Raw genomic sequence first — 20,388 nt, forward strand, 5'->3', positions numbered from 1 at the left:
TCATTGACTTCATTGCATCTTTTTTTTTAAAGGTATCAAGGAGTTCTGTGAACGCACTGAGCGAGAGCGGGTCAAGAATGTGACTTTGCTCTGTAGGAAGTATACCGAAATAGGATTCTTCATCACTAAGATAGAACATTTGTTAACGTCAACCAAGACTGGTAAAAACAAATCTATGGCAGAGTATTACGCCTACTGGGAACGCAAGGTATATGACTCCCTCATAAATCTGGTGATCAGGTAAATATGTGATCTTAATGTTTTTAAAGTTATCTACCCTCTTAAGAGTAACAATCACTGTATTTTTGAAACTATGTATAATATCTGTCTCATCCATTGTAAAATCGTGCTGGCTCTCACATTCAGGAGCATTCAGACCTTCAACATGGCGCTGATGGGAAGTACAGCTCTTTTCCAAATTGATGCCATCCTCTCTGCCCCTAAGATTGTGTTGCAGCCCCAAAGCAATGAGATCTACCGGATGATCATGCATAGTATCAAAGACTGTGTAGAGAGCACCAAGGTGGGATCATCACAGTTGTTTTATGTATCATTGCATTTTTAAGAAAATAATTGCAATCTAACTCTGATAATGAGACTTGAATTGGGCCATGTGTTTGTGTTTAAGCAATTTATGCGTTGGAAGCGGGGAACCTGCATTGAGTGCACTCAACAACATGTGGTTGCTGAAGAAGAGCCAGTGACATTTACCTTCTACAATGATGTGTGGCAAAATTCTAAGATAAATGAGAGTGGCAAGATAGTATCTGAGAACATCCAGCAGCTGCTCATCTCTGTGGATCGCCACATTAGCCACTGGAAACGCTATCGGCCTCTTTGGTCAAGAGACAAAACCATTGATAATGAAAAGTTTGCAGCACAGAAACCATCATGCGTCCTGTATGATGACAAGCTGCAGCTCATTGCTCGTATCCATCAGGAAGTGATGCTGGAGCCTCTGTTTAACGATAAGAACATCGTCCGTATAAACATGGAGCCTCTGGCCAACACTGTACGGGAGACTGCTGAGTCATGGATCACATCACTGGGTTTCTTTCTCAACAAGCCTACCAAAGAGGATCTGTTCAACTTAAGAGATGAACTCATGGTATTGAATAATGCGACACATTTTGTATAATGTGTCTGTAGTAAATATTCTTTGATTTTCATATGTGATTTATCTTTATGATTATTTATACAACAGCAACTCTCCCAGAAGTTGAAACAGAGCCCTGACACTTTTGAAGACCTGAAGTCCATCCTTGGCACAATCTCAGACATCAGGGACATGTCTTTGGATGTAGAGATGAGAATCAATGACATCCAAGAAAGATACAGAACACTGGCCATGCAGAAAGTGCAGGTACTGTGTGTTTAGTGTTAAATTAATGTCCTTTCAACATTGATATTGTTTCCCATGTTGAACTTCTTGTGTGTTATGTGCTCCAGGTTGGAGAGGATGAATTGGAGCTGACGGCCAACATTGGCCAGATATGGAGTGACCTGTTTACAGAATCCAGACAAGTGGATCGAAGTCTGACAGGTGTCAAGAAATCATTTACTGTGGTAAGACCTCAAACCCACACACACCTGAAACCGAAAACTAAAAGTACCTTTGTTTTAGAAGTGGATATTTACATCTCCTATTCTTCCTGTCGTGACTCTCAAAGACTACAAAGGATAAGATTGCAGACTTCCAGCAAGATTTGTCTGGCTTTGCTGAAAGCTTCAACATGCACGGCCCAGGAGCAGTGGGAGATGATTTGGACAAAGGTATTTTTGCACTTAGTTATTGCCTATAGTTGTTGCATCTAGAACAATAATATATGTCAACTGTTGAAATGTGGTGGAGGTAGGAATCAGTTTCTTGCTCTTGTTCTTTGCAGGACTGAACATTATGGGAAAATACGAGGCGGACCTTGCCAAGACAGTGGCAGTGCGGCAGGATCTAACTAATGCTGAGAAGTTGTTGAACCTACCAGTCACCACATACTCAGCAGTTACCAGCATACAGAAGGAAATGAATGGACTGAGACAGATATATGACGTATATAAAGCTCAAAAGGTGGGATGTGGTGGTTGTCAATCAAAAATGTAAATTGCATCAGCATACATTCCACAACATTTTTTGCAATGTAGTTTTCCAAGCATTTCATGTGCTTGTCCTTAAATCTTTCAGGATGCACAGACAGAGTGGTCTCAGACCTTGTGGGTAGATCTAAACATCCAGCTGCTGCAGGAGGGTATTGAGGCTTTCATCAAACGTTTGAGGCAGCTGCCCAAACACGTGCGGGCCTTGCCTGTGGCCTTCTTCCTTGATGGACGTTTGAAAGAGTTCAGAGAGTCTCTGCCTCTTCTATTGGACCTGAAGAATGAGGCCCTAAGAGACAGGTCAGTGTCAAGATTGAAACCAGAACAAAACTGGAATAAATCTGACACCCAAAACAAAATGCCAATTGATAACTGTGGGTGAAATATTTTTGGGGCATTTAGATTTTAATTGAATATTTTTTACCTAATATGGATGAAACAGGTATAATATAAATAGAGTATGACATATTGAAAATGTAGCTACATAGGCCAGGAAATTCACATAAATGTGATATGTACGACTAAATTAAACACTTAATAAAAATTAACATATTTTTTCAGGCACTGGAAGGAGCTGATGGAAAGGACCGGCACTAGCTTTGAAATGAATCCTGACACTTTCACGCTGGAGAACATGTTTGCTATGGAGTTGCACAAACATGCTAATGTCATTGGTGACATTGTCTCCTCTGCTGTAAAAGAGCTCAGTATTGAGAATGTAAGCTTTTTTGGAATGATCTCAAACTGGAGTTAGCTATCAATTAAATCAGAATGTCAGTGATATCACAAATGCTTATAGAATATATATTCTTGTATGTGTGTGCTTCCAGGGAGTGAAGGGAATGGTTGAGACCTGGGTTAACATGGAGTTTAGTGTGCAGCCCTATTTTAAGGGCACCCAGGAGCGCGGTTACATTCTGGGTACCGTCGACGAGATCCTGCTGAATGTGGACAATGATCTTATGAACTTACAGAGCATGGCCGGCAGCCGTTTTATTGGCCCTTTTCTTAGCGCCATACAACAATGGGAAAAAGATTTATCCCTCATCAGCGAGACCATAGAGGTCAGTTAAGAGTGTTCATATTTCCCATCCCATTTCTGCTGATTAACAAAATCGTTATTAAAAAAAATATTTCTTGCACAGGTATGGTTGCTGGTACAGCGGAAATGGATGTACTTGGAGAGCATCTTCATTGGTGGAGACATTTCCTCGCAGTTACCTGAGGAAGCAAAGAAATTTGATAACATTGACAAGAAGTTTAAAGACGTAGGTGTTGCCGTAATGTTAGCCTGATAAAACCAAAGTACTTTGTTAATGGATATGTCAAAATAATAACATCTCAATCATTTTTGTATAGATAATGAACGACACTGTGAGGAACGCAAACATCAAACGATGTTGTCTGGTTCCCAACCGGCTAACAGACCTGCATGCCCTAAGTGATGGTCTAGAGAAGTGCCAGAAGAGTCTTAATGACTACCTGGACTCCAAACGAAATGCATTTCCTCGCTTCTTCTTCATCTCTGATGATGAACTGCTTAGCATTCTGGGAAGTAGCGACCCTGCCTGTGTCCAGGAACACATCATCAAGGTATCGGGCCCCTACAGACATTCAAGGAGAGCTAGAAAAGTCATAAGCCCCTGGGATCACTGTTTGCCACGTGTGAAACAATTACTTTGTTAATTTTTTTATTTTCTTTGTTCCACAAGATGTATGACAATATAGCATCTCTGAGATTTGTTGTGGAAAGCGATGGGGATACAGTAGTTGGAGCCATGGTGTCTGCTGAGGGTGAGGTGATGGAGTTGAGGAAGCCCATCCCAGTGGAGGGCAGAGTGGAGGAGTGGATGATGGCAGTACTACAGGAGATGAGGAGGACTAACAGGCTCATCACCAAGGAAGCAATCTTCTGTTACTGTGAAGACAGGAGTAGGTGTGTGAATACTATATGTGTGTGAGGGATTTCCCCCGTGTCTGTGTATGAAAATGGGCCACACTAAATTAGTCACTCCCATGTTTCTCAGGGTGGATTGGATGCTGCTGTATCAGGGCATGATGGTGCTGGCTGCCAATCAAGTGTGGTGGACCTTGGAGGTGGAGGATATCTTTGAAAAGGTGAAGAAAGGACAAAAGCACGCGCTGAAGAACTATGCTGAGAAAATGCACCGACAGATCGATGAGCTGGTAAAACGCATCACTCACCCTTTGAACAAAAATGACAGACGAAAGATCAACACCGTTCTCATCATTGATGTCCATGCCAGAGACATTGTGGACAGCTTTGTCCGTAACAGGTAAAGCAAACCATGGCAGGTTTTAACTTTTTCAATTTGTACGTTACAGTGTGTTTAATTGTGAACTAAAAGCTTCAATCTCTTTCCAGTATAATGAACGCACAAGAATTTGAGTGGGAAAGCCAACTAAGATTCTACTGGGTGAAGAAACATGACGACCTCTTTGTTCACCAGTGCAGTGCCTCGTTCTCTTATGGCTATGAATACATGGGGTTGAACGGTCGATTGGTTATAACCCCACTGACAGACAGGATCTACCTCACCCTCACGCAGGTCTGAGACGCCTTGCAAATTTGTAACTCTTAAGCAGACACATAGGCAACATGTTTTGTCAGTTTGTTCTGACAACAGGATGTGTGAGTATATGTGTGTGAATTTGTGATACAGGCCCTGTCCATGTTCTTGGGTGGAGCTCCTGCTGGACCAGCCGGTACAGGAAAGACAGAGTCCACTAAAGATCTGGCCAAGGCTTTAGGCCTTCTCTGTGTAGTTACAAATTGTGGCGAGGGCATGGACTTCATGGTAAGAAGCCTGAGGAACCAACAGCTACTGAAAAATATCTGTTGTCTGACATTTTCCAATGCTGTCCTAATGCTGGAAAAATGCAACATCATCATTTGTCCTGAGCTTTTTTACTTCAGTTCTTTTCCGTTTTGTGTGCAGGCTCTTGGTAAGATTTTCTCTGGCCTTGCCCAGTGTGGAGCCTGGGGCTGCTTTGATGAGTTCAATCGTATCGATGCCTCAGTGTTGTCAGTTGTCTCCTCCCAAATCCAGACTATCCGCAATGCTCTCATTCTACACCTTAAAAGGTTTCAGGTGTGTCTGTTGTTCATATGCAGGATCAGTAATTATTTCAAAAGGTTGAATGTTATTTTGATCATTATAATGTATATGCTTTTTTAGCCATTGCTTAGAATTGTTGACTTTTACTTCTCCTAAAAAAAAATTCCTTCTCACTATGCACATCAGTTTGAGGGGCAAGAGATCAGTCTGGATGACCGCATAGGGATTTTCATCACAATGAACCCTGGTTATGCAGGACGTACAGAGCTCCCAGAATCTGTCAAAGCCCTCTTCCGGCCTGTGGTGGTCATTGTGCCTGACCTGCAGCAGATTTGTGAGATCATGCTCTTTTCTGAGGGCTTCCTAATGGCCAAGGTGACCAATGTACACACAAATGCACAAATTTAATTGTTAATATTTAGCTGATGCTTTTGTCTGAAACAATGTGTAATGAACTGTATACATGCATTACTATTGTGTTCTCAAGTAGTGGGGAAATTCCAAGAAGATTTATGATGGATTACCTTGAAGATTGTCTGCTATTTGTATGCATTGAACGAAAAGTGTCAGTCCATGTGTCAGTTTCCGAGAATTTTATTTCTTCATATATGTTAATTTCAGGTGCTGGCAAAGAAGATGACAGTACTGTACAAGCTGGGTCGTGAGCAGCTGTCCAAGCAGTTTCATTATGACTTTGGCCTACGAGCTCTCAAGTCTGTCCTAGTGATGGCAGGAGAGCTGAAGAGAGGCTCACCAGACCTCAGTGAGGTAGGGGCTAAAGAAGTTTTTTTTGTGTGTTTGCTTTTCATATAGTAAACAAAAAAGTAAGTAACTACAACTGTATTTGTGATCCCTCATATACAGTATAGACAAAAGGTTGAGAACATTTTGGGAATTTGTTTAGATGGCCAAGTGCTCGATTTAGAGGTTTTATGACAAAGATTTAAGTTGTGTCCTGAGTCTTGCAACATTTCTTGTTGAGAAATGCCACAGAGAACTTGAGAAAGAAACACAAATCTGATCTTGTAGTGCTTTATTATAGGTTTTACTGCTTCACATAATTTGTATGTGTTGCAATCTCAACTAAAAACTGTCGCCGATTAAAATACCCTCACTAAGCCCTATATCAAAATAATACATTTGTGTGCAACGTGTACAAAAATTTTGTTTTTCGCTGAAAAAAGTAGGAGTTATTTGGGAATATAATATTTTGACTTTGATCCTTATGTACACATACTGTAAATTCTCTTTCATTCTTTGAGTCTTTCTTCACTTCTGTCTTTCTTCTTTGCAGAATGTGGTGTTGATGCGAGCTCTCAGGGACATGAACCTTCCAAAGTTTGTGTTTGAGGATGTCCCCCTGTTCCTCGGACTGATCTCAGACCTGTTCCCAGGGTTGGACTGTCCACGTGTTCGCTACCCTAACTTCAATGATGCTGTGGAACAGACCCTGCAGGAGAAAAAATGTGTCATGCTGTCACACCAGGTGTTTCATCTGGGTCTTAGATTTAATTCTTTAGGATACAGGCTTTCATAATTTAATGACTATTGAGTTTCACTGGCAAATAATTAGTTTCAGTGTGTGAATGTCTAGATGTTGATATACCCCATAATTCATGCTGTCTGTGGTTTCAGGTGGATAAAGTGGTGCAAATGTATGAGACGATGATGACCAGGCACACTACTATGATTGTGGGCCCAACAGGTGGAGGGAAATCGGTCGTGATCAGCACATTATGTCAAGCTCAGACCAAGTCAGTGTCACTCCACATCACCCTCATGGTTGTCTGTGGGGACTATAGTAACCTTCATTTTATTTTGTCATCAGATTGGGATTGCAAACCAAGCTATATCCTCTGAACCCTAAAGCTATGAGTGTCATTGAACTTTATGGTTTTCTGGACCCTGACACGCGAGACTGGACTGATGGGATCTTATCCAACATCTTCCGTGACATCAACAAGCTGACTGAAAAACAAGAGCGAAGGTAAAAAGTGACAAATTAAAGGAGACATATAATCATTATATGTAAATAATACAATATGTAAATGATGCCATTCAAACGATCACAAATTGTGAGAAGAACAAAGAATTTCGGTCAAATAGTACATTAAAAACCGTGTATTTGGCTCACAGGTACGCTCTGTTTGATGGGGATGTGGATGCTCTTTGGGTCGAGAATATGAACTCAGTGATGGATGATAACAAGCTCCTCACTCTAGCTAACGGAGAACGGATCCGTTTACAAAATCATTGTGCGCTGCTGTTTGAGGTTTGTCAGAATTTGAAGATAGCAGCAAACCAGCTGTCAGAGCATATTTTAAGAGAACTTTGCTTTCACAGGTTGGAGATCTGCAGTATGCTTCCCCTGCTACTGTTTCCCGCTGTGGGATGGTTTTTGTTGACCCCAAAAACCTGCGATATACCCCATACTGGCAGAGATGGGTGAACAGCAGACCTGACAAGGTATGAGAAAAAATGTATTCACTATTTAATAATTGTACTAGGTTATAATTTGATTACATCTCAGCCATGTCTTTGTTTTTTTGTTTTTCCAGGAACAAGAAGTGCTCACCAAACTGTTTGATAAGTATGTACACAGCTCCATTGACATGATTGTGGATGGTATTGTGGATGGCAAACAGGGCCAGAAACTAAAGACTGTTGTCCCTCAGACAGATCTAAACATGGTAGGTCAATCTCCTCCATTTCAAATGTTCTCCAATACCCGTGTTGTTGTATTTGAAGAGTGGTGTAGTCCCGTTATATTCGGACTGCTTGAAATGATTGTGTATGTTTTGATGGTGTGTTCAGGTGACTCAGCTGTGCTTGACACTGGATGCAGTGCTTGAGAGTCAGAGCAGCAGTGCTGAAGTCTTGGAGTGTTACTTTCTGGAAGCTCTGTACTGCTCACTAGGGGCTACATTGCTGGAGGATGGCAGGATCAAGTTTGATGAGATCATCAAAAGGCTTTCCTGCTTAACCACAGTGCATGATGAGAAAGTCCAGGCTGGACCTGGTGAGATCCCAGGTAAAGAGCAAGGATTTTCCCGATGATAAAATTGACATGCATTATCGAGATTAAGCAATTTTATGCCTTTTCATTTTCAGTTTGATTGATACATTTAATATTTTATTGTAGAGATTAGATAATATGAGATTATTTAAAAATATATATCATCCCTCTTCATTGATAGTCAACAGACTGGATTGCTTTATGGTTTGGTATTGAATTAATACATATAATGAAAACATACCTTTACTTTTTTCTCAGTATATTGTCCACAAGCATACATGCAAGTGTATTTTATTATGTCACTCATTACGAATTACAAAATGACTGCATCCACACAGGACACCTCCCCACACTGTATGATTTCCATTTTGATGGAACGCGGATGAAGTGGGTTCCCTGGAGTTCCCTGGTCACCAAATACATTCACAACCCTGAAATGAAGTTCATTGATATCCTAGGTAATGGTTTTTTCTGTAATCTGTGAAGAGAGGACAAATTAAGTGTGAATACATACACAAGGATTTAAGCTTTTTGGCCTTGATTTCTACCTTTGCTTTAGTGCCAACTATTGACACCACAAGAGCCAGTTGGATCCTGGAACAGATGGTGAAGATAAAGAGGCCGGTGCTACTGGTTGGAGAGTCTGGTACTTCCAAGACTGCCACCATTCTTAACTTCCTGAAGAACGTTAATGCAGATACACAGGTACGTCAAACCATGACTGACCATGGATATATTTACATTTCTTATGTCTTGGAGTTTAAATTTCTCTTCCTTTGTGTTTATAGACTACTCTGATCATCAACTTCTCATCCAGAACAACTTCACTGGACCTGCAGAGAAACCTAGAGGCTAATGTGGAGAAAAGGACCAAAGACACCTATGGACCTCCTATGGGGAAGAGACTGCTGGTCTTTATGGATGACATGAATATGCCAAAGGTACCTGCTCCAAGCCTTCAAACATATGTTTTATTTCCTTCACTGTGGTGAGTGATAGCACTTGTATGTTTTAAATATTTTTTAATAAACTTGTCCAGGTGGATAGTTACGGCACACAACAGCCTATTGCACTTCTGAAGCTGCTGTTGGACCGAGGAGGCATGTATGACAGAGGAAAGGAGCTGAACTACAAAATCCTCAAAGACCTTGGCTTCATTGCCGCCATGGGAAAGCCAGGAGGTGGGAGGAATGAGGTAGATCCTCGCTTCATCTCTCTCTTTAGTGTCTTCAGCATCCCCTTCCCTACAATGGAGTCCCTCGAGCTTATCTATGCTTCCATTATCAAAGGCCACACCAGAGTGAGTATCTATTTCATAAATGAATCAAAACACATTAGAATCTCAGCCTCTCATCTCTCATTACTCAGATTTAATGAATCTTATCAAATATTTTAGTCATTTGAGGATGCCATACAGAAGGTGTGTGATAAAGTCACCTACTGCACACTGGAACTCTACAACATCGTCATCAGAGAGATGCCACCCACTCCCTCCAAGTTCCACTACATCTTCAACTTGAGAGACCTGTCAAGAGTCTACAATGGACTGACCTTAACCAAACCTGACAGGTCTGATCCAGCACATTCACTCCAGTGACAGATTAACAGAAGTCTATGTTTCTAGATGTCTGTGCTTTCTCTGATTTCCCCTTCACAGGTTTTTGACTGCCACCCAGTTTGTGCGAGTCTGGAGAAATGAGTGCCTGAGAATCTTCCACGACAGACTCATTAATGAAACTGACAAAGCTTTGGTAATACTAATAATACTCATAGAGACTTACTGGACATTTTCCTTTATATTGATTACAAGGGCAAATACAATGTGTGTAATTGTTCCTCTGCATACATTTTTATTTTGCAGTTTTCAACTTTATCCAATGTGTTTTTTCCACCAGGTCCAAGGCCACATAAAGAATCTGATTGAGGAGCATTTCCAGTCAGATATGGAGGCAGTCATGAGGGACCCAATTCTTTTTGGAGACTACAGGACAGCCCTCAGTGAGACGGAACCTAGGGTCTATGAGGACATTCAAGACTATGATGCATCAAAAGCCATGTTTCAGGTGTTATCATGTTGTTAACTGTATAACTTAACTATATAACTTTGGACATTTGTTGCAATGATTTAATGCTGTATTCTGTCTGCAGGAAATTCTAGAAGAATACAATGATAACAAGTCAAGGATGAACCTCGTCCTGTTTGACGATGCTCTGGAACATCTCACCCGCGTGCACCGCATCATCCGCATTGATCGTGGCCATGCACTGCTTGTTGGTGTGGGTGGTTCTGGCAAGCAGTCCCTCACCAAGCTCGCTGCCTTCACTGCTGGCTGTGAGGTTGTAAAACACATGAAGTGTGTGATTAAGGGCAAATTATTGTCAGTGCCGTATACATTTCCGATGTTCATTTCTTTAGGTTTATATGTACCTTCCCGAACAGACAAGTTCACCACTAGATGACACTGTCTTCCTATGTGGAAACACAAGTCTTGTAATTGTAAAACCACTAAAGGAATAATGGAAAAGAAAATTTGAGTTTTTGAGTTTAAGCAGAATTAAACTGTATTTGCAAATACATTTCCAGCACGTAGTAATTAACTCTGTTTGTCCCAGGTGTTTGAGATAATACTAAACAGAGGATACAGTGAGTCCAGCTTCCGCGACGACCTGAAAACACTGTATTTGAAGCTTGGCATTGAAAATAAGAATACAGTGTTCCTCTTTACTGATGCTCATGTGGCTGAGGAAGGTTTCTTGGAACTTATAAACAACATGCTCACCTCAGGTTGGATATCTCTCTCGTACCATGAGCCACACTTGTTTGATCTTTCTTAAAAGCAGTGCTTTGATCATGCTCTCTCTTCATAGGCATTGTTCCTGCTTTGTTCCCTGATGATGAGAAGGAGTCAATTCTGAACCAGCTTCGTGATGAGGCTCTTAAGATGGGAGCAGGTCCTTCTAAAGAGAGTGTGTGGAGGTACTTTGTCAACAAAAGTGCCAACAATCTACACATTGTTTTAGGCATGTCTCCAGCAGGAGACACCCTAAGAACACGCTGCAGGAACTTCCCAGGTGAAATATGTGCTTGGGCTTCACTTGACATAATATAATTTCTGGTTTTGTTTTACTGACTGTGTGTACCTTTTTTTTCTCAGGGCTGATGAACAACACTGTGATAGATTGGTACCTACCTTGGCCTCCCCAGGCATTACTTGCAGTGGCTCAGTCTTTCCTTGGTGGGAATGAAACACATTCATGTTTTGTTTTTTTAAATACATTTGTCATGGAAAAAGTTTGTTGTTGACCATTTAAGGACTGTTTTACTTTACTTGGTTGTGATAAGACCTACAGCTGGAATATTGTCCCAAAATCAAGAAAATTCCAATCGTTTTGTTTTATTTTTTGTCTTTCTACAGGTGACAATCCAATGATTCCAGAGGTGCACTCTGCAGCAGTTATAGATCATGTTTGCATGGTCCATAGGTCTGTGGATGACGACAGCAAGCTATTCCAGCAAAAACTCAGACGTTACAACTATGTTACTCCAAAGAACTACTTGGACTTTATTAGCACCTATTTTAACCTCCTGGAGGAAAAGAATCAAGATATCCAGGGTAAGAAGATGGAACAGGTTATAAATTCAATACGTCTATTCAAAGGGTCTCACTTGTGCCACAACTACTTTCTGAGACTGTTAACTTGTTCTCTTCTATTCCAGCACAGTGCAAGCGTCTAGAGGGAGGTTTGGATAAATTGAAGGAAGCCAGTGTGCAGCTAGCTGAACTGAATATAAAGCTAGCAGATCAAAAGGTGGTCCTTGCTGAAAAGTCCAAAGCTTGTGAAGACCTGCTGGAGGAGATTTCCACAAACACAAGTGTAGGTCAGTGAGTAGGATTACTTTAACTTTTGGTCAAAATAAACAATGTACTGTACTCTTCTGAGACCAAACACAGATACCACAAACTTACAAATAACTATTCCCTCTAGCTGAGGAGAAAAGGACTCTGGCAGAAGACAAAGCCAAAGAGATTGAAGAGCAGAACAAAGTCATAGCTGTTGAGAAGAAGGAAGCTGAAAGTTCCCTGACTGAAGCTCTGCCAGCATTAGAGGCAGCCCGCACTGCCCTGCAAGACCTAGACAAGTCTGATGTCACAGAGATCCGGTAAACACTCCTCCTTAATCCATTCTGTTGTTGAAATAGCTAGATAAGATAGCCACATTTATCAATAAACAATGTCAAAGGTATTATAGATATATATATCTATATAGATATAGGTATATAGATAGTATAGATACCTATACTGAACCTCTGTGTGGAAAACAAATGATAACCCAAAAACATACTGTACAGGTGGCTAACAATCTAGAAAGTTGAATCAAGCACTGATCAATCATGGCTTAACATAAAGTATCTGACCAAAAAGATAACTGTTAACCAATCCTCTCCCTCTATCTGCCTTTTCCTGCTGGTCCATTGTGTAGATCATTTGCCAAACCACCAAAACAGGTGCAGGTGGTATGTGAGTGCATCCTGGTGTTGCGGGGCAACAAAGAAATCAATTGGCAGTCAGCCAAGGGGATGATGTCAGAGGCTAACTTCCTGCGCTCACTGATGGAGATGGACTGTGATTCCATAAGTAACAACCAGGTCAGGACTGTTAAAGGTACGTTGACTTCAAAGGAAAATTCCAATAATGATACCCATATGCATGGACTGTGATAATGGCATTTAAGTCTGCCAAGAATTCCACAATTTCCGCCCCCCCCTGTGCTTTCCCCTGGTTAGGCTTCCTAAAGAACCTCCAGACAAGCTTTGAGGAGATGCAAGCCATCAGTAAGGCTGGATCAGGAATGTTCAAGTTTGTCGAGGCAATCATGGGTTACTGTGAGGTTGCCAGGGAGATAAAACCTAAGAGAGAAAAGGTAATGCAAATTTTGTACGTGTTCTTACACCACCCTGTAGTAAGAGAAATATAGATTAAACAGCCACATTGTCATATTATTTTCAGTTGGCACGCCTAGAGAAGAACTTCTTTCAGAGTAAGCGGGAGCTGGAGCACATTCAGAGTGAGCTTAGCGATATTCAGAAAGAGTTACAGGCTCTTGGAGAGAAGTACCAAGCTGCTATTACGGAGAAACAGCTGCTACAGGAAGAGGCTGAGCTCATGGAGAAAAGGCTGGTAGCTGCTGACAAACTCATCTCTGGTCTGAGCTCTGAGAATGTAAGGTGAGGTTATAAAAGACTATGAGCCTAACCAACCCTAGTATAAAATGTACTTGTTTTGTTCTAATATTCTTTCCCTCATCACTTTTGGTCCCCACCTATCAGCTGCCTCATCAGGTTTTATTGTTGCTTTTAGATTTTCTGACAGACAGAATTGAGCAGGTTGAATAAACTTGTTGAATAAACATATAGCCAACACCAAGGTCTCAAATACAGGCTCACCTCAGGGATGTGTCCTGCCCCCCTACTTTTTATCATGCATACAGGCAGGACTTCTCAAGGAGGCAGCTATCTTGTGAAATTCTCTGATGACACTGCCCAAATGTCTCTTCTCCAGGGCCCACAGTCAGACCATGGTTCTGCGCTACCTGCCTTGTTAAATGGTGTGATGACAACATCTTTGATCTTAACATATGAAAAACTAAAGAACTAATCATTGATTTCAAGCAGAACACTAACAGACCAAAAACTAGCAAAATACATGGTGAAGATGTTGAAATTGTAGATACATATAAGTATTTAGGAACAGTGCTCAACTCTCAAATCAAGTTTGATGTTAACACAGAGTCAGTTGTCAAGGACAACAAATAATTCACTTACTGCGGAAGCTAAACTCTTTTAGTTTCTGGGATACTATTTTGTGTAACTTTTACCAGTCATTTATTGAAAGTCTTTTAACTTTCTCATTTATTTGCTGGTTTAACTGTCTGTGAAAGACAAGAATAGTATTGTGGTCGTCTGCTCCAAGATAATTTGAGTCCAGCAAAGGGACTTGCGCTCCCTCTGGAAGAAACAGATGACCCAAAAACCAAAAGGAATTGTCAGCCAAACAGATCATCTTCTGTCCAGTGTGTTCACTGTGATGTCCTCAGACCGATGTTATAATGTGCCACGAGTAGAACAAATTGCTACTTTCAGTCCTCTATTCCCACTGCTATAAGGCCTCTAAATGCTGACAGCGGGCCCTGAGGCAGCCTTTGAATTTGGTTACCTGTATGGACTATAACTTATTTTTATCAATAACTTATTATAAATTATTTTTAGATACTGCTGCTCCTTTCCTTGTATCGATCTGTATATGTTGATATGTTAAGATGTTGCCTCTGACAAATGGCCAAACTGCTTTGTCTGTGAGTTTTTTATGTTGTGTGTATGGACTGTGTAAACTGCAAATCCCTGTGAATCTGAATCTGAATCTCTCTATTCTACTCCAATTAAATTAAATTAAATTATCCCAACTCAGGTGGACAAAAGATTTGGATGATTTTAAGCAGCGGTGCGGTCGTCTCCTGGGTGACTGTCTGATCTCTGCTGCATTTCTGAGCTACGAAGGGGCCTTCAGCTGGGACTTCAGGAATAAAATGGTATACCAAATATGGGCTCAGGACTTGCAGGACAGAGGCATCCCCTTGAGCCAGCCTTTCAAAGTGGAAAACCTTCTTACTGATGAAGTAGAAATTAGCAGGTGAGGAGTGTTTGCTCATGACTTTTGGAAACTTGAAATGTGAAAACATACTGTATTATGTGAATTTGCTATTTTAAATGATAGGAATTAGGTATTGTGGTGGTGGGTATAGCGGGGCTAACTACAGTTTGTGTCCAATAAACCCTGCATGTCAGATGGGGCTCAGAGGGTTTGCCTCCAGATGAACTGTCCGTGCAGAATGGAATCCTCACAACGAGAGGGAGCCGATTTCCCTTGTGTATTGACCCTCAACAGCAAGCCCTCAACTGGATTAAGAAGAAAGAAGAGAACAATAATCTCAAGGTACAAAACGTTTTATGCTGATAGAAATTTAAAATGACTGCTTAAGGCAGCCTCCCTCTGCTGACAGCCCCAGAATCAGCACATTGGAAACTCATGAAATGCAGTCCTCACATTGTGATTATCCATTTTGCCCCAGATCTCATCTTTCAATGACCCAGACTTCCTGAAACAGCTAGAGATGGCCATCAAGTATGGCTACCCATTCCTTTTCCAAGATGTGGATGAGTACATTGATCCAGTGATTGACGGTGTCCTGGAGAAGAATATAAAAGGAGCAGAGGGCAGACAGGTCATCATGCTGGGTGACAAGGAGGTGCATTATGATCCCAACTTTAAACTGTACCTCAACACCAAACTGGCTAACCCAAAATATTCTCCATCTGTGTTTGGAAAAGCTATGGTCATTAACTATACCGGTAAGATGTTTTGGAATGGCAACCATAGTTTTTATCAGAATCATTTCAACAGCACATACTTAATCAGTTTTCAGGGTTTTTTTGTCCATTTATTTGATTATTGACTGTATGTTCAATGCAGTGGCCCTTAAGGGTCTGGAGGACCAACTGCTGAGTGTTATTATGGGTTTTGAGAAGAAGGAACTGGAGGAGCAGCGTGAGCGTTTGATCCAAGAGACAAGTGACAATAAGAAGCTGCTGAAGAAACTTGGGGACTCGCTGCTCAGAGAGCTGGCCACATCTACAGGCAACATGTTGGATAACACAGAGCTTGTTCAGACATTGGAAGAAACAAAGTCGAAAGCCAGTGAGGTCAGTTTGACTAAAGCAAACATTAGCGAAGTCATGACAGAACAGAAATGTCAATGAAGTCACTAATACTATTTATTTTCCCTGTTTGATGATTTGATGATCAGGTATTTGAGAAACTACAGTTGGCCGAGAAGATGTCAATGAACATTGATGAACTCAGAGATGGCTACCGACCTGCAGCCAAGCGTGGTGCTATCCTGTTCTTTGTACTTACAGAAATGGCTCTGGTGAACAGCATGTACCAGTACTCGCTTACTTCCTACTTGGAAGTGTTTGATTTTTCCCTGCAAAAGTCTGTGCGTGATTCCGTCCTTCAACAGAGACTGAAAAACATAATGAACACTCTGACGTACAATGTTTATAAACGTGGCTGCACAGGTAAATTGTTTAAGTTCGAATTGTAATGGAATGGATGGGAAAAGATCTATTTCTAAAGGTATTTATGGATACTTTGTAGATTTGATAACCCAAACTAATTTCATATCCTTAGGGCTGTTTGAGAGACACAAGTTGCTCTTTTCCTTTAACATGACCATCAAGATTGAGCAGGCAGAAGAGAGGGCACCTCAGGAGGAGTTGGAGTTCTTTATCAAGGGTGAGATATTGATTGAAATTCAACTCCCCTAAAACATTTAAGTAGATTAAAATGATCACAAACACACACAAACACGAGTGCACACTATGTTCAAAGCTAAATGTTTTTCACCTCTTGTGTGAAGGTAATCTATCCCTGGAAAAAAGCCAACGCAAAAAGCCTTGTGACTGGCTTCCAGATCAGGCCTGGGAGGACATTGTGAAACTCACAGCGCTCTTTCCTGAGCAGTTTGGCTCTCTACCTGACGACATTGAGAGAAATCCCACTGACTGGAAGTGTGTAAGTGACCACAGTGACAGAAATCACTGCAGGAATGTTACTTTGTCAGCTGAGAATTTAACCCTCACTCTTTTTCTTCTCAGTGGTATGACTTGGATGGACCAGAACAGGCTCCATTTCCCATGAAATATAAGGAGAACCTGTCAAACTTTCAGAAGCTTCTGCTGCTGCGTTGCTTCCGTATTGATAGAATCTACAGAGCTGTGACTAACTATGTCACTGAAACAATGGGCGAGAAGTGAGACTGTTTCTATTGCAATAATACAATATGTCTATATGCATAGTGATGTGAAAAAGTTTTTGGCACTTGAGTAAAAAGTGAATGCTTTTAAAATAATGTAATGAATACTTTATCAATTGTGTAAGCCAAAAAAAAAAATCCCACCTAATTTGGTGTGACCACCTTCATCTATAAGACAATTTCTACAATTTTGTACACAGTTTTTCAAGGTACTTGGCCGGTAGGTTGTTTCAAGCATATTTGAGAACTTGCCATGCTTCATCTTCAGATTTAGACTCTCTAAATGTTTTTACTCACTTCAGGCTGACTCGATATTAAAGTACAGGTTGATACCTTGAACTTATTGTTGCTGAAGCTCCTTACAGGTTGTATGTTCAGGTCATTGGCATGCTGCAGAATGAATTTGAATCAGATGCCTTGAGTAATAGATATGAATTTAAACAGCTAAAGTGCCTAAAACTTTTGCACAAACCCAAATATACTGTCACTATGTAAACAGTATGTACAATGTATGTACATATAATACACTGCTGTGATGCAGGTTAAGTTGACTAAACATAATGTTTACAGATATATGATTATTTAAACTGAATGATATTTATCATTGAACGTCCACTTGTTTCTTGTGTTTCTGCTCAGATATGTACAGCCCCCTGTGATCAGCTTTGATGCGATTTATGAACAGAGCACACCTTTCTCCCCCATTATGTTCATCCTGAGCCCTGGCTCTGACCCAGCCAATGACCTCATGAAACTCGCCGAGAGGTCAGGCTTTGGAAGCAAGTTCAAGTTCCTTGCAATGGGCCAAAGCCAAGAGAAGGTACTCAACACTTCTTTTCTATGCCACAGCTATGAAGCGTGAAGTGATTATAGAGTTCACGAAGTAATCACACTAAATAACAATACAAAACATCAAATGTCCTCCTTTACCTGTAAAAAAGGTGGCGCTGGAGTTGCTTGAGAAGGCAGCAGCTCGTGGTCAGTGGTTGATGCTACAGAACTGCCACCTGCTGGTGAAGTGGCTAAAAGACCTGGAGAAAACTTTAGAGAGAATCGTCAAGCCAGACCACAAATTCCGCTTGTGGATCACCACCAACCCCATCCAGGATTTCCCCATTGGCATACTGCAAAAGTCTTTTAAGGTGAAACACATTTTCTCTTTACCTTCTACAGTGTTTCATTTAGATTTTTTTTTTCGTAGATGGAAACTTTCTTAAGTTTCCAGTGGGTGCAAGGATTTCCTCAAATAGGTGCCGTAATAGAATTTTATTTTTTTTATGTAAAAGAATATGTTAAGAATATGAAATTGTTACATTACAACAAGGTGATAAAACAGTCACATACCTCCAAAACATGTCAAATATTTCAAAGAAATCAGTGTTATCTCCCTAAATCTTTCTTGTTTTGACATATTGATACTCATTTGTAAAACTTCTCAAAATTAGAGCGTCTGCTCTAGGAACATCTGTGTGAGTTACCTTTATTAATTTTTTTTCCACTTCATACAAAGAAAAAATCTTGAAGGCTTGTTAAGAAAAGGCAGAGATAAAAAAAAATAAAAAAATGTTTTACATGTACTTTAATACTGTGTGCAGGTAGTGACAGAGCCCCCCAACGGTCTCAAGCTGAACATAAGAGCCACATACTCTAAAATCTCTGACAAGGCCTTGACTGCGTGCCCACACCCTGCGTTCTGCAGCCTGGTGTATGTGCTGGCCTTCTTCCATGCTGTGGTGCAGGAGAGGCGCAAGTACGGAAAGATCGGCTGGAATGTCCCCTACGACTTCAGCGAGTCGGACTTTTTCGTAAGTGGCTCAAAATAATTTTCTCAAATTTGTATTCGTTATTGGAGTGGTATAATGTTAGTTTTATTTAAATTTTCTGTATTTTTAAACAATGTACCTCTGCTCAACAGGTGTCTATGGAGATCCTGAACACCTACCTGACAAAAGCTTACAACCAAGGCGACAATGATATACCCTGGGAAAGTCTGAAATACCTCATTGGGGAGGTTAGGCCAAATTAATTGTGCTGTATACTCTATTAAATATTGTATATACATATATTATCCTGCTATCTAAAGCTGTAAGCTAAATATGTTTACATGATGTTTTATTAGGTGATGTATGGTGGGCGAGCAATAGATAGCTTTGACCGCAGGATCCTGACTGTGTACATGAATGAGTACCTTGGAGACTTCCTCTTCTACACCTTTCGGCAGTTCCACTTCTTCAACAACAAAGATGTGGACTACAAGATCCCTTCACCAGGGCCAAAGTTGATATATGTTGGTCAGTTGTTGTTTTCACTTCTTAAATTCTCTAAAGCCCAGTACAGACCTAATATTTTAGAACATTGCAGGGAAAAATTTGCAGCAGTGTGACGCGGGCGGGTTGTCTCACCTCAATTCAGGCCAGTTGACTGTGTTGCCTACGACTTGGCTTGTCAAGTTGCCAGTAGGCAGTTTTAGAATGTAATATAGTAGTTAGTGTTTTTCCTGCTTATTAAACTCCTCTAAATGACAGAACTGCTCCAGGAGAAATTGACTAAACAGGGAAGACCTCCAGTCTCAAGTGCATAGCATGAATTTACATAAGCCTCCTGGGTATTCTGTTGAAGTACCCATGGGCTGCTCCAAATACTTGACCCCTTTGTTTTTGTATATTTTGTTGGTTTTATCACTACTGAAAAGGCAAATGTTACAAGTAGCTCACTATTTAAACTTGAAAAAGAGTTACATTTCTGTCATCACTCCTTACTTTCCCCTGTTATATGTTACAGATGAGATAGAGGCCATGCCACTGGCAAACAGACCCGAGGTACTGGGTCTTCATTCCAATGCAGAGATAGGATACTACACGCAAGCAGCTAAAGAGATGTGGACTCACCTAATAGACCTTCAGCCCCAGACAGGTTTGATTTGGCATCGTTCATAAGACTTGTCTTGATTTGATTACAGTGGAAGACATTCTAGTGTTGCTTTCCACCTTTACTGTTAAGTTCTGATTCAGAGAAACGCAATGTACTATTTTTCCAAAGTGGAAGCGCTTTCATGGTTGCTCTACTCACCATGATTTCAAGTGCTTTCTACTTCACTGGCTTCTCTCACCGCAGGTGAATCTGGTGGAAGCATCAGTAGAGATGAGTACATCAGCCAGGTCGCCCAGGACATTCAGAACAAGCTGCCCAAATTATTCGACATGGATGTGATCCGTAAAAGATTCGGCATGGACATTTCTCCAACCTCAGTGGTTCTGCTTCAAGAACTGGAGCGCTTCAACAAGCTAGTGGTCCGCATGCAGCTCTCTCTGGTTGACCTGCAGAGGG

General features: G+C 41.0%; 1 protein-coding gene across 1 annotated transcript in view; it reads left to right on the forward strand.

Moving 5' to 3' along the window:
* The window catches only part of dnah10 (dynein axonemal heavy chain 10), a 28,242-nt gene that overhangs the window by 5,536 nt on the left and 2,318 nt on the right, over window positions 1-20,388 (forward strand). Inside the window, exons 17-74 of the mRNA XM_069709581.1 lie at window positions 33-240; window positions 367-523; window positions 629-1,108; window positions 1,205-1,363; window positions 1,450-1,566; window positions 1,671-1,773; window positions 1,887-2,065; window positions 2,180-2,391; window positions 2,653-2,809; window positions 2,922-3,155; window positions 3,237-3,359; window positions 3,451-3,684; window positions 3,804-4,027; window positions 4,119-4,388; window positions 4,478-4,661; window positions 4,776-4,910; window positions 5,052-5,204; window positions 5,358-5,546; window positions 5,793-5,939; window positions 6,466-6,657; window positions 6,807-6,925; window positions 7,000-7,158; window positions 7,308-7,443; window positions 7,515-7,637; window positions 7,730-7,861; window positions 7,986-8,202; window positions 8,526-8,645; window positions 8,747-8,892; window positions 8,976-9,128; window positions 9,227-9,487; window positions 9,584-9,756; window positions 9,845-9,938; window positions 10,083-10,250; window positions 10,336-10,524; window positions 10,801-10,972; window positions 11,056-11,259; window positions 11,343-11,423; window positions 11,604-11,801; window positions 11,906-12,067; window positions 12,175-12,349; window positions 12,670-12,851; window positions 12,974-13,110; window positions 13,197-13,414; window positions 14,655-14,876; window positions 15,032-15,179; window positions 15,316-15,595; window positions 15,717-15,946; window positions 16,051-16,324; window positions 16,437-16,541; window positions 16,666-16,820; window positions 16,904-17,058; window positions 17,701-17,881; window positions 18,003-18,203; window positions 18,657-18,866; window positions 18,977-19,072; window positions 19,181-19,352; window positions 19,843-19,974; window positions 20,176-20,387. Coding sequence (XP_069565682.1) covers window positions 33-240; window positions 367-523; window positions 629-1,108; window positions 1,205-1,363; window positions 1,450-1,566; window positions 1,671-1,773; window positions 1,887-2,065; window positions 2,180-2,391; window positions 2,653-2,809; window positions 2,922-3,155; window positions 3,237-3,359; window positions 3,451-3,684; window positions 3,804-4,027; window positions 4,119-4,388; window positions 4,478-4,661; window positions 4,776-4,910; window positions 5,052-5,204; window positions 5,358-5,546; window positions 5,793-5,939; window positions 6,466-6,657; window positions 6,807-6,925; window positions 7,000-7,158; window positions 7,308-7,443; window positions 7,515-7,637; window positions 7,730-7,861; window positions 7,986-8,202; window positions 8,526-8,645; window positions 8,747-8,892; window positions 8,976-9,128; window positions 9,227-9,487; window positions 9,584-9,756; window positions 9,845-9,938; window positions 10,083-10,250; window positions 10,336-10,524; window positions 10,801-10,972; window positions 11,056-11,259; window positions 11,343-11,423; window positions 11,604-11,801; window positions 11,906-12,067; window positions 12,175-12,349; window positions 12,670-12,851; window positions 12,974-13,110; window positions 13,197-13,414; window positions 14,655-14,876; window positions 15,032-15,179; window positions 15,316-15,595; window positions 15,717-15,946; window positions 16,051-16,324; window positions 16,437-16,541; window positions 16,666-16,820; window positions 16,904-17,058; window positions 17,701-17,881; window positions 18,003-18,203; window positions 18,657-18,866; window positions 18,977-19,072; window positions 19,181-19,352; window positions 19,843-19,974; window positions 20,176-20,387 — 10,349 coding nt within the window. The remainder of the gene's footprint in view (window positions 1-32; window positions 241-366; window positions 524-628; window positions 1,109-1,204; window positions 1,364-1,449; window positions 1,567-1,670; window positions 1,774-1,886; window positions 2,066-2,179; window positions 2,392-2,652; window positions 2,810-2,921; window positions 3,156-3,236; window positions 3,360-3,450; window positions 3,685-3,803; window positions 4,028-4,118; window positions 4,389-4,477; window positions 4,662-4,775; window positions 4,911-5,051; window positions 5,205-5,357; window positions 5,547-5,792; window positions 5,940-6,465; window positions 6,658-6,806; window positions 6,926-6,999; window positions 7,159-7,307; window positions 7,444-7,514; window positions 7,638-7,729; window positions 7,862-7,985; window positions 8,203-8,525; window positions 8,646-8,746; window positions 8,893-8,975; window positions 9,129-9,226; window positions 9,488-9,583; window positions 9,757-9,844; window positions 9,939-10,082; window positions 10,251-10,335; window positions 10,525-10,800; window positions 10,973-11,055; window positions 11,260-11,342; window positions 11,424-11,603; window positions 11,802-11,905; window positions 12,068-12,174; window positions 12,350-12,669; window positions 12,852-12,973; window positions 13,111-13,196; window positions 13,415-14,654; window positions 14,877-15,031; window positions 15,180-15,315; window positions 15,596-15,716; window positions 15,947-16,050; window positions 16,325-16,436; window positions 16,542-16,665; window positions 16,821-16,903; window positions 17,059-17,700; window positions 17,882-18,002; window positions 18,204-18,656; window positions 18,867-18,976; window positions 19,073-19,180; window positions 19,353-19,842; window positions 19,975-20,175; window position 20,388) is intronic.

This window comes from Brachyistius frenatus, unplaced genomic scaffold, assembly GCF_029030835.1.
Source record: "Brachyistius frenatus isolate BFR_SWC_R1_liver_20210118 unplaced genomic scaffold, ASM2903083v1 Contig_83, whole genome shotgun sequence".
NCBI lineage: Eukaryota > Metazoa > Chordata > Actinopteri > Embiotocidae > Brachyistius > Brachyistius frenatus.